This window comes from Pelodiscus sinensis, chromosome 1 (genome assembly GCF_052426305.1).
Source record: "Pelodiscus sinensis isolate ZL-2025 chromosome 1, ASM5242630v1, whole genome shotgun sequence".
Lineage (NCBI taxonomy): Eukaryota > Metazoa > Chordata > Testudines > Trionychidae > Pelodiscus > Pelodiscus sinensis.
This window is the reverse complement of record NC_143052.1, coordinates 65,308,654-65,321,832: the sequence shown is the minus strand read 5'-3', so window position 1 is coordinate 65,321,832 and position 13,179 is coordinate 65,308,654. Positions and strand designations below refer to the sequence as shown.

The 13,179-nt window shown below is 42.9% G+C and overlaps 1 protein-coding gene across 2 annotated transcripts in view; it reads right to left on the bottom strand.

The window, feature by feature from the left end:
- The window catches only part of RAP1B (RAP1B, member of RAS oncogene family), a 74,464-nt gene that overhangs the window by 13,919 nt on the left and 47,366 nt on the right, over positions 1-13,179 (bottom strand). For both annotated transcript variants that reach the window (XM_075931443.2, XM_075931449.2), the window contains exons 2-3: positions 12,658-12,743; positions 5,722-5,790 (exon numbers count right to left, since the gene is read on the bottom strand). In XM_075931443.2, coding sequence (XP_075787558.1) covers positions 5,722-5,790; positions 12,658-12,714 — 126 coding nt within the window. In that variant the 5' untranslated portion in view covers positions 12,715-12,743. The remainder of the gene's footprint in view (positions 1-5,721; positions 5,791-12,657; positions 12,744-13,179) is intronic.

Sequence of the window (13,179 nt, the reverse complement as noted above, 5' to 3'; positions counted from 1 at the left end):
GATTGTTTTTTCCACATATCCTCCCTTCATTTTCTTCTCCTGAATAATATTATGCCTCTTCAGTAGTCACTACTGTACTGCAGATGGGCTACAAATGGATGCACCATTTCTTTTGTAAGGCATGGCTTGAAATCTCAAGTCAACAGTACATTGAAATAATTTAGATATTGTAATAATAGAATTCTGAACATTTAAAAAGCAGTTTAATACTCAAAACAGATTACAATCTGAAATTCATATAATGTTTTTATTTAGTATTAGTTAAGATTAAGATTTAATAAGCTGTGTACATAACCACAGCAATTGCCAAAACAATGCTTTCAAAAGCACAGAAGCCACAAAGCAAGTGAGAATGTCATTGCTATTACCAGAATCAGATCAATTCACAGAACAATAAACTTATGGGTTTCTTAGTTATTCCAGGACCACGTGTAGTCAGACAGATGTTAATTTTTAAGAACACTAGTCAAAAGCCAAGATTAAGAACATAAGAACGGCCGTACTGGGTCAGACCAAAGGTCCATCTAGCCCAGTATCCTGTCTGCCAACAGTGGCCAGCACCAGGTGCCCCAGAGAGGGTGGACCGAAGACAATGATCAAGCGATTTGTCTCCTGTCATCCCTCTCCAGCCTCTGACAAACAGAGGCCAAGGACACCATTTTATCCCCTGGCTAATAGCCTTTTATGGACCTAACCTCCATGAAATTATCTAGCTTCTCTTTAAACTCTATTATAGTCCTAGCCTTCACAGCCTCCTCTGTCAAGGAGTTCCACAGGTTGACTACATGCTGTGTGAAGAAGAACTTTCTTTTATTAGTTTTAAACCTGCTACCCATTAATTTCATTTGGTGTCCTCTAGTTCTTCTATTTAGGGAATAAATAACTTTTCTTTATCGGCCCTCTCTACACCACTCATGATTTTATATAACCTCTATCATATCCCCCCTCAGTCTCCTCTTTTCTAAATTGAAAAGTCCCAGTCGCTTTAACCTCTGCTCATATGGGACCCGTTCCAAATCCCTAATAATTTTAGTTGCCCTTTTCTGAACCCTTTCCAAGGCCAAAATATCTTTTTTGAGGTGACTACATCTGTACACAGTATTTAAGATGTGGGTGTACCATAGTTTTTGGGGGCAGTAAGATATTCTGGGTCTTATTTTCTATCCCTTTCTTAATAATTCCTAGCATCCTATTTGCCTTTTTGACCGCTGCTGCACACTGTGTGGAAGTTTTCAGAGAACTGTCCACGATAACTCCAAGATCTCTTTCCTGATTTGTCGTAGCCAAATTAGCCCCCCATCATACTGTACGTATAGTTGGGGTTATTTTTCCCAATGTGCATTACTTTACACTTATCCACATTAAATTTCATTTGCCATTAATCAAACAAGATTAATTTGTTTGAAATCATGTGACCTTTTCATACTTCATAAAAATAACTAGTGCCTTTAGTTTTCTTTTAAAAGCTGATCATAGAATCCTAAGGCTGGAAGAGAACTCAGGAAGTCGAGTCCAGCCCCCTGCCCAAAGCAGGACCATCCCCAATTAAATAATCCCAGCCAGGACTTCGTCAAGCCGGGACTTAAAAAGCTCTAGGGATGGAGATTCCACCACCTCCCTAGGTAACCATCACAGTACTTCACCACCTTCCTAGTGAAATAGATTTTCCTAATATCCAACCTAGACCTCTCCCACTGTAACTTGAGACCCATTGCTCCTTATTCTGCCATCCGTAACTACTGAGAACAGCCTCTCTCCATCCTCTTTGGAACCTCCTTTCCGGAAGTTGAAGGCTGCTATCAAATCCCCCCTCATTCTTCTCTTCTGCAGACTAAATAAGCCCAAATCCCTCAGCCTCTCCTCGTAGGTCATGTGATCTAGCCCCCTAATCATTTTGGTTGCCCTCTGCTGGACCCTCTCCAATGACTCCACATCTTTTCTATAGTGGTGGGCCCAGAACTGGACGCAGTGCTCCAGATGTGGTCTCACCAATGCCAAATAATAGGGGTACAGCAACTTCTCTAGATCTGGCAATGTTCCTCTTAATGCAACCTAATATGCCAATAGCCTTCTTGGCTACAAGGGCACACTGTTAACTTTCATCCAGCTTCTCATCCTCTAATCTCCAGGTTCATTTCTGCTGAACTGCTACTTAGCCAGTCAGTCCCCAGCCTGTAACAATGCTTAGGATTCTTCCGTCCCAAGTGCAGGACTCCGCACTTGTCCTCGTTGAACCTCATCAGATTTATTTTGGTCCAATCCTCCCATTTGTCTAGGTCACTCTGGACCCTATTCCTACCCTCCAATGTATCTACCTCTCCCCCTAGCTTAGTGTCATCTGCAAACTTGCTGAGGGTGCAATCCATCCTCTCATCCAGGTCATTAATAAAGATGTTGAACAAAACCGGCCCTAGAACTCATCCTTGGGGCACTACACTTGAAACCGACTGCCAACCAGACATCAAGCCATTGATCACTACCCCTTGGGCCCGGCAGTCTAGCCAGCTTTCTATCCATCTTATAGTCCATTTATCCAATCCATACTTCCTTAATTTGCTTGCAAGAATATTGTGGGAAACTATCAAAAGCTTTGCTTAAGTCAAGATACATCACATCCACTACTTCCTCTTGTCCAAAGAGCCAGTTACCTCATCATAGAAGCTAATCAGGTTGGTCATGCATGACTTGCCCTTGGTGAATCCATGTTGACTATTCCCGATCACTTTCCCCTCTTCCAAGTGCTTCAAAATGGATTCTTTGAGGATCTACTCCATGATTTTTCTGGGAATTGAGCTGAGGCTGATCAGTCTAGTTCTCTGGATTGTCCTCCTTCCCTTTTTTAAAGATGGGCACTACATTTACCTTTTTCCAATCATCTGGGACCTCTCCCGATCTCCATGAGTTTTCAAAAATAATGGTCAAAGGTTCTGCAATGACATTTGCCAACTCCCTCAGTACCCTCAGATGCATTCAATTCGGACTCATGGATTTGTGCATGTCTAGCTTTTCTAAATAGTTCTTAACCTGTTCTCTCTCTACTAAGGGCTGCCCACCTACTTCTCATACTGTGTTGCCTAGTGCAGTAGTCTGGGAGCTGACCTCATCTGTGAAGACAGAGGCAAAAAAAGCATTAACTACTTCAGCTGTCACTAGGTTACCTCCCTCATCCAGTAAGGACCCCATACCCTCCCTGATCACCCTCTTATTGCTAACATGCCTGTTGAAACCTTTCTTGCTAACTACAATTCCAACTGCACTTTCACTTTCCAGATTACTCCCCTGCGTTCTTGAGAATTATATTTATACTCCTTCCTGGTCACCTGTCCATGTTTCCACTTCTTGTAAGCTTCCCTTTGTGTTTAAGCTTACCATGGATTCCACTGTTAGGCCAAACTGGTTGTCTGCCTCATTTTTTTTTCTTACTACACATCAGGATGATTTGTTCCTGTGCCTTCAATATGGCTTCTTTAAAATACTGCTAGTTCTCCTGCACTCCCTTCCCCCACATGTTAGCATCTCAGGGGATCCTGCCCATCAGTTCTTTGAGGAGTCAAAGTCTGCTTTTCTGAAGCTCAGGATGTTTATTTTGCTGCTCTCCTTTCTTCCTTTTGTCAGGATCCTGAAATCAACTCTCTCACGATCACGGCTTCCCAGGTTGCCACCCATATCTACTTTCCCTACTAGTTCCCCCTGTTTGTGAGCAGCAGGTCAAGCTGCGCATGGCCCTGATTCATTCCCTGAGCACTTGCTCAAATATTTGCAAATGTCACATCAAATGTGATCTAAATACATGCAGTAACAACCATTTCACCACTTTCCTAAGGCTTGCTACCATTTTTTATAGTTTACTACAAGTACTTTGAAGTGATGAGGGTCCAAAATAACTGGATAGGACCTGAAATTCTTGCTCCTCAATTTGAAGGCTAAGATTAAAAACGAGTACAATCAATTTTTTAAACAGATTTTTAGTAGATTTCCTATATAGTTAGAGCTAGAACAAGTCTCACGTGAGTAACATTTTCCAATTACAATGACTATTTGGTTACCAGGAAAGTAATTGACATATTTTTGGTTCTCTGTGATTCCCCTGCTATCACCCAGGCAGCACAAAGCCGGTAGCTAGCTGCTAACGTACACTGATAATAGGAAGTTGAGGTAGAAAGTAGTGGGAAACTGGGGATGTTAAAACAGTCAACCATTAGCTCTTAACCAGTTAACCGTTTAATTTGGGACCTGCTGTGACCATGAGGTCTAGCTGCTGCTCCCACTAGCTTGTTTGCAGCTGCCTGCCACCAGAGTTCACTGGCAAGAGCTGGTTCACTGGCAAGGGCCGGTTAACTAGTAAGCATACTAATAAGCCTAATGGTTACCAGTATGCTTACTTGTTCACCATTTAACATCCACAGCCTACCTCACCCTCTCCAGCTGAAAACAGGACAAGGCTCACTCATATCACTGCAGTTTCAGTCTAGGTCACTCTTACCTCATCTGGATAAGCTACCTACACATATTCATCCATCCCATTAAAGTCACATCAAGGTAAGGCTATTTTAATATTTCATTAGCAGTATCTATAATGAATAGTCTTAAGCGGTTCATTATGGGATAGAGTTTGAAACCACTGTTTTATTCACTTCACAAATGCAACCCTGTTATAACTACTGACTCAAGTGGGACTTGCACCAATTTCAACAGTAGGCACCAACCCACCTTAGTAGACAGCTTTCAGCAGGAAGCCTAGTCTATTCAGTATCTCCCATGTACAAATTAAGGAAAATATGGTTTTGTAATTTAGGTAAAATAAAGGGGATCTGGAAGCCACGAAAAGGCTTTGAAAATATAGGGAGAAAAATTGAGATCTTGAAAATATTAGGTTCAAAAGTTAGAATAAATGTGGCATCTAAAGCAAGACAAGTTTGTGGTTAATGAGAAAAGAATTTCTGACAAAAGACTAAGTTATAGTTACAAACTGGTTTTAACCAACAAAGATGCTGTTTTGTAATATAATAAACCAATGTTATCGTCAAGAGGGCCCAGACCTAGAATTGTTTTTATTTAAGGATGGGAAAGGAGTAAATCCCAAACTGTTTTTTTAGCAGAAGTTAGCAACTGGCAACGACATTACTTGTTTACTAGAGAATATAAAAAGATAGACTTTTGGAGGGTTCACTGACAGTATCTGCCATACCAGTTTGGAGCCAACCAATATGGGTTTGAAAACATTAGGTCTAATCTGTTTGTAAATACCTTGATCAAATACTTTTAACTGCTATTGTATGGTATAGTAAATGCTTAAGCAGTTAGACATGTTTAGAGAATTCAGCCATTGAATTTTCTGACAATTAGGGTTATGATACCTTACATAAACAATATCAACACCTCAAAGTTGTACTTTAACTTTTTATAAATAGGAAAACATTTAATCTTAAATTGCAATATTAGAAAGTTGTATTTGCATTATGTATTTAAGTAGGCTCTTCAAAACGTGGCTGTCCTCAGCAGAAACCATATTGATATGCGCAGACTCTGGTTCATTGACTTATGAATATTTATATTTCATAAATTTCATACGAGTTGGTGATACTGGAGGTGTAATAATCTTTTACCATTCAGATTTTATGGTCAAGGATTTTCTATTTTTTTAAAAATGTTCATTTTAGAGTTCCAAAAATGATATTAAAGTCCTGTCAGGATAGTATCATTGTATATTCATGGCATTACCTTTCTGTAGGAGTCTTCTATCGTAGGATCGTATTTTTCAACAAATATTCCTTGAACAAACTGTACAGTCTGCAACACAAAGAAGTTATCTTATACAACTTTAAGATGTTTATATAAATGTGAAAATATACAAACATAATATTGTTCTAGGTGTACATAGCATTGACAAGAGTACCTTCTTGTATTTACTGAAGGCAGAAATATGTCTAGATGTAATGTACATAATCAGATAAAAGGTAACAGGTACCCCAAACGGTAAGCAAGAGTACATTAGAGGTAATATGAGTGACTTCTCAACTAGTTGCTTCCCCCGCATTGCTGCCTCTATCAGAGGCAGCAGGGGGGAGGGGAGAAGCATGGGCCAATGCTGGGGGGGGGGGGAGGAGGAGGAGGAGGAGGAGAAGGAAGCCAGTTTAAAGCAGGTTCCCCCCTGCACCAGCTGTGCTGGGAGTGGGGGAAAAGGAGGCAGAGGCGCAGCGGCAGACGAGGCGTGAGCTGTGAATCAGTTAATTCCCAGCTCATGCCTGGTCCCCCCACTGGTGCCTCCGTCTCAAATGTATTAAGAGCTAGGTGGTTCTTACTACGTTTAAAAGACAGAGCCACAGCGGGGTTAGCTCCTGAGGCCAGGCGCTAACCCTGCTGTGGCTCTACAGTTTCCCCCATTGACTAATTGAGTAGTCGATGGAAATTCCATAGTCTATTAGCTAATTAAACAAAATTTAACATCCCCAGTTTTAATACTTACAAGTTTTTATCCACCCAAGTTAGGGTGGATATATCATTATATAAATTACCGTCTAAAGCAAATGAGAGTTCACAGCTTTAGTCTTTCAGACATACATTATTTCAAAGTTATATTTACATACCCCAGAGAAAAAGTCAACCTAATACAGTTAGTAAACAGATACTCCTGTTGTGTGCATGTTATACAAGCTTTAATACAAAATGCAAGGGCTATTTTGTACTGTCCACAACTTTATTAGTACTATAAATTCAAGATGTGCATCTCTTTCCAGGAGCCTGTTCTCCCCTCAGCCCACTGGGACCTGTTCCCCCCCCCCCCCCCCCCTCTTCACCACCGGTACTGCAGCCAAGGGCTAGGAGGCAAGGCAAGGATTTGGGGCAGGAGGGCTACTTACTGGTGTGCTGGCAGGAAAGACAGCAGAGCCCCAGCCCTGCTGGCTACTCCATTGGTGGTACAGCTGCCCCCAGTGGACACACTGCAGGATCCCTGCCCCCAGTAGACACTTTCATATTATGTCTCTCTGAACAGCAGCCCTTCCCTTTGCATGTTATGGAAAACTCTAGTTTTCCTGGGGCTTCTGGTTGTCCTGGCACAACCAAACCCTGACCTTGCTTTAAGTTAGGAAAGCAACCTTTTCAAACCTAAGAGCCAAACTACATCAAAATTCAGAACAAGTGGTCTACAAAGAGCCGTATAAGAACACCCATTTGCATGACTGAAAACATAACTTACTGGTAATTGACATGATAAATAATAGCATAAATTAAACATTGTACAGGGACTCCTGTTGGGCTGGAGTGTGCAGCTACAAATCAGCTCAAGGACTAATTCTATGTCTTATTACCTGCATAATCTTGTCTCCATTACACTGTCTGCTCATTTTCTTTCACCCTATGTTATTCCCAATCTCATCTACCTGCTTTGCTCCCTAATTTTGAAACCCATGTAACCCATGGGAAACTAGATCTAAATTCTATGGTGTCCTGGTGCAGGAAACTGAAGATTCTGCAACAACTTCATTTAAAATTAAAGAGCCAAAGTACCAATCACATTACTCATTTTCATGTCAAGTTTATTAGCATTGGCTGACACTGGACAGGATGCTGCACACACAACTCATTTCCCTGGAGAGGACATTCATCTTTCAATAGTTTGGGAAATAATAGTGTAAGCACTTCAAGGTGCATTTTTTAAAAAAAACCTGTCAAACACCTGTATCAAAGTATGCTGTAACAGTGTCAAAACATTCAGATATTAGGTCTTCATTGAATTTAGACTCATCAGCAAGATGAAGCCTCCATATGTCACTCAGAATATGAACATAATGATATACGTGTCTCCCTGCCAAGAAAAAGGTCACAGTGAAAACGATTCAGCTGACAGGAATAGAGACACCCCAGTTCTACTCCGGCTTTTAATGATCCTCTCTTTTGTAACTCAGTTTCCCCATCCAAAAAATGAGGATAACAATATCCAGGGCTCGCTGAATTGCGGCGAGCCCTGCTCGCCAGCCGCGCTATCCAGCGATTTGCGCATGCACAGATCGTTCTGCACATGTGCAGATCGCCTGAACCTGGCTCTTCTGGGTTGCAATCTACTCGCCACAGGCGAGTAGATTGTATTATTTGTCAAGCCCTGACGATATCTACCCATCTCTGCAAAGTACACTGCTGTTTGGGTGAAAAGTGCTCTCTCTCTCGATATAAAAAAAGTGTTTCCTGACAGGCGACAGAACAGCATCATCACACACTTGCACCACTTTGGACATGAAAGTGAAAGCGGCCAAAGAGAAAGGGTTTGGCAAGCACAGCGAGAGCAGGCGCAGTCCGCTAGTAAGATTTAAATATTTTTCAGCAAGTGATTGTGAGAGTCAGAACAAAACTTGCTGCCCCAAAGAGCAATCTACCTGTGGCTGTCAACTCCAGTAAACAGATCCGTCATTGTGTCCCTCCCCACTCAGGATTTTTCCCTTCCTTCCAGCTGTGGTAAGCAGAATCCCTCACATGCGAGATAAGCGTCTCATAACAGAAGAATCCGTCAGAACCATGCATGTGCCTTGTGCTGCATCTGTGTTGTCAAAAAGTGATTTTAGAACTGCTCTCCTGAACTTAGCAGCCAGGTCCAAATCCAAATCCAAAGCATAATGCTTGACAGTGAGTTATTCCATTTCAGGGAGAGAGCTTTGCAGATTTCTATCCACACATTTCTGAAGCAGGAGAAGGATGCCACATGAACTTTGGTGGGATGAGCCTTAAGGTTTGGTGGGAGAGGTATATTAGCCAGCTGGTAATGTGAGACGTGTTACCTATTTCAATATTCTGTGAAAAGATGGCCTGACTTTTTAGAACACGTGCCTACAGCCAGACTGTCACCATCTATTTCTGATCAGTCTAGTCTTGTGAATATAACAGCATAAAAGTCCTGGAAACACTGAGTGGGCGCACAATTTCTCCTAATGTCGAGTGTGATAAATGAGGAGTTAGTGCGACCGTATGCCAGTCCTCTGGAATGTCATATGGAGTTTCAGCCATAAGTGCTTCAAGCTTGCTCATTTTATGGCTAAAGTTGTAGCCACTAGAACAGCCATCAAAAGACCATTTTAAAAGTTATTCAGCAGGAGGGTCCACCAGTCTAAGAAGCACTTTGTTGAGATTCTAAGTGGGAGGAGGGTCTCTGGTGGATAAGCATGCAAATAGGTCTTTGAGAAACTTAGATAGGGTTATCATATTTCCCTATGCCCAATATGGGACAGAAAGGGGGGGGACTGCCAGGGGAGGAAATGGGATGGGCGGGGACTTGAGCCCTGCAGCGGGGGTCACCCAGGAACAGGACTTGAGCCCTGCGATGGCAAATGGCTTCAGCACCACAGCGAGGGCTGCCTGGGAATAGGACTGCAGACAGCAGTGGGGGCAAGAGGGAAAGAGGTTTCAGCCAGTGTGTGTGTGTGCGTGTGCGCGCTCAGGGCTTCAGCCCCATGTTCTGGAAAGGCTGGCAGACTTCCCCACTTCTTTAGGGTACACATGGAGGGAAGACACTCCTACCTGGTTTCTTTCTATGTTTCTCCCTAGGCACCCTACCTGACTCCAGACATCATGTGCCAGTGCCTGGCCTTACTGCTGGCAACAAAACAGTAGGCTGCTGCGGCTGCACTGACTGGCGAGCTCAAGAACCACCAGGGGGCATCCAAATACAGGACATTTTGCCCCTTTTTAAAAAAAAAGTTGGGACGCCTGGAAGACAGCTTAAATATGGGGAAGTCCTAGTAAAAATGGCACAGATGGTCACCCTAAACTTAGATGAGAAAGACTGAGTATGACTATACAGGAGAATGGGAAGCAGTGATCCCTCTCTAAGATTTTCTATCCTTGAACGGGTTGAAATTTTTTATGTGCAACACAAATATTGAGGTAGTGTGTGGATATGCACCCACCAGCACAAACAAAACTGTAGCTCTAAATAAATATTTTAGATAGCCCATAGGTGTGGAAGAAAATATATTAAAATAAGGGATAATTAACAAGGAGAAATGCTGATGATTATTTAATATGAAATCAAATAAAAAGAAAATTAACACTATCCTTGGCTGAAGAAGTGAGTTGTGCCCGTTAAAGCTCAGGATACAATTTATATATTTTTGTTAGCCTAAGGGTACATCTAGACAACAGGCTTTTGTTGACAGAGGTTTTGTCAACAGATGCTGTCGACAAAGCTTCTGTCGACAAAGAGCGTCTAGATTACATCCAGTTCTGTCAACAAAGCAAGCCGCTTTGTCGACATGACAGTGTGGACGCAAAGGACAGTGTAGATGCAATAACGCCTTTTCTCAACAGAGCTCTGACGACAAAAGGCGTTATTCCTCGTAGAATTAGGTTTACCATCATCGAAAAAACTGCTGAGTTCTGTTGACGTTATGTCGACAGAACGCGGCGGTAGTGTAGATGCAGGTATAGTTTTGTCAACAAAAGTCCACTTTTGTCGACAAAACCTTGTAGTCTAGACACACCCTAAGGTGCTACAGGACCAGTGTTATTTAAGTTTTTTTAGTTACAGACTAACATGACTGCTACTCCTCAGATCTTGAAGTACATGTATCATCATCCTTTCTAACAGACAGATGCAGGTTTCAAAATGTTGCAAATGGTTTCATCCTACAAAACAGCTAGGATCACACCCAATATTTGCTACTTCTGATTCATAAGAGCCAGAACTCTACCACAGATCCTTAATGCAATACAGTTTACCACATATTAGTAACAGGATTTAAAAAAAAATCATTTAAGATCAGAGTTTTAGATATCTACACCACTCAAAAAAATTTTATTAAAAAAATCTCTTATCTTAAGCCATTAACACAAGGGTGGGCAATAATTTTTTATGGGGGACCACTCCAAGAATTTGGTAAGTGATTGAGGGCTACATTCTTCTATTATATTACTGGAGGAGGTGCAGGGATCTGGGATGGAGGTTGGATGCAGAAGGGAATTTGGAGTAAGGGACTGGGGTGTGGGATCTAGGAGGGAGTTTGGGTGAAGTAGGGGATTGTGACCTGGGGCAACCGTCTGGTGTGAGGAGGGGGAGGGGGTGCAAGGCCTGGGAGGCAACTGTGACCTAGGGCAGGAGTGGGTGCAGGGATTTGGGCTCTGACCAGAGATAGCAGATTGGGGTGCAAGATCTGAGAAAGGGTTGTGACCTGAGGAGGGGATGCAGTGCCTGGGAAGGTGTATGGGGGCTGGAGCAGGGATGCAGAAGATTTGGGTTACATGAGGTAGGAGGGCAGAAAGGGGACAGAGGATTGGGGAAGGAAAGGAGGGGCTGGGGTGCTAGAGATAGGCTCTGGCTGGGAGACCTTACCTACCTCCCAGCCAGCAGCCCAGTAGGTTGCTTAGCCAGGGTCCCTATCTTCGACCCTCTGTACGTGCTCAGGGGAGCTGCAGAACCATGTTTATTGTTCTGAACGGAATGCTATGAGCCTGGGGAATGAGGGAGGAGGGGCACTTCACATGCTGCCTGTCATGCAAACAGGCAGCTGCTATTGGTTATAACCGGTCAATGGGAGCTACTAGGGGTGGGGGCAGAATGAGAAACCTGTCTACCCTCCCTCCAGGCTCTCAGTGTTCAAAGACACATGTGGCCCTGCACCCAGCTTCCAGAGTGCAGAGCTGCTGCAAGGCAGGCAGGGAGCCAGTGGAGGCTCTCTCAGCCAGAATCAGCCCACATATCATCTTTTGCCCAGCCCTGGAATAGGGGCTGGAGCCAGCTTCTCCATTTATAGCAGGCAGCAGCTGCCCCACTCTCCCTTCCCCAGCTGATTAGCTAAGCTCTCTGCCTGTACAGGGAGCTCTGAACCTCTGTGGGGGGCTCAGAAAAGGGCTGCATGCCTATGCGGGCACAGAGCTTCAGGGAACCTTGATGGGAAGCTGATTGCTGATCTTAAAAGATCTTAATGAATGACCATCTGTTTTAAGTGCAACAGGCAGCACAAAATCTATTACTGAGGCTTCATCTGGACCCAGTCTATGTTGGGCTATCCAGATCAAGAACCTCTTATTTTAGGATTTGTAGGTAGCAGTGTGTGGTATTCAGCTAACGGCCACGCTGACTGGTGCACCGACATGAGATTAGATCTGGGCAGTCTGGGAGTGACACAGACTGATGGACATATATTTGTGGTCATTTCATTTAATTTTAACTTTATCCTGGAAATTGATGGAAAGACATATAGAAGACCTTGTAACCATTACAAAAGGAAGGCATCAGTTAATGACCCCAATCTAACATCTCCTCTGAACACAAGAGTTTGGCACCTCGTGCTGAGTGAGCATACCGCCAGGGTTTGCCAACATAGGAATACTGGTGCTATGAGTGATCGCTATATTCCCCCATCCCCCGCAGCCCAGCTGAGCTGTGCACCACTCCCAGCTCTCCCGTTTGCAGCCCAGCTGAGCCACACGCCGGATCCCAGCACCCAACCCCTGTGCAGCACACTAGGACTCTGATCCTGGAACATCCATGGTCATGCCTGACCACAGATATTGCCAGACCACAGAATCCCAGATTTTAGAGGTGAATTGTGTATGCATGAAAGCACATCTACCTGCTAACTAAAAACAAGGCCTCAAATTAGTAGGAAAAAGTGTCCAACCTGCTTCAAGAGATCTATTAGTTACAGTGGTTAATGTAATACTACTTACCAAAGCAGATTTTCCAACACCTCCTGAGCCAAGAACAACTAGCTTGTATTCACGCATGGTGCAAGTGTTGAGTCACTCCTTGATACCTAAAATACATAAGAAAAAAATTACATCCCAAACTCTAAAGGACAACTGCATTAGAAGAACTTAAATTATTTTACAGTGTTCCATACTAAACAGTGCTCATAGCTATGTACCCATCTGATGTTTACAGTGTGACAAAACTAATTTAACACTAATTTTAGTCAGCTGATAGCTTCATAATACTAATACATAAACTACGGCAGGCATAATCTAAGTAAGCTACCTCTTGATTTACTACACAACACAGAAACAACAAACCCTAACCGTCAATCTGTATTCAGGATTACTATTAATGTCAGTAATTCTTCTTATCCACCTAGTTTAAAAACAAATATCCCCATTTTCAATATCAAATAATTACATTTTGTATCTCTGCATGTGTTGCATGCATTAAGCTCCATTACAAAATATTTCCTCTTTGTGAATACAATTATATAT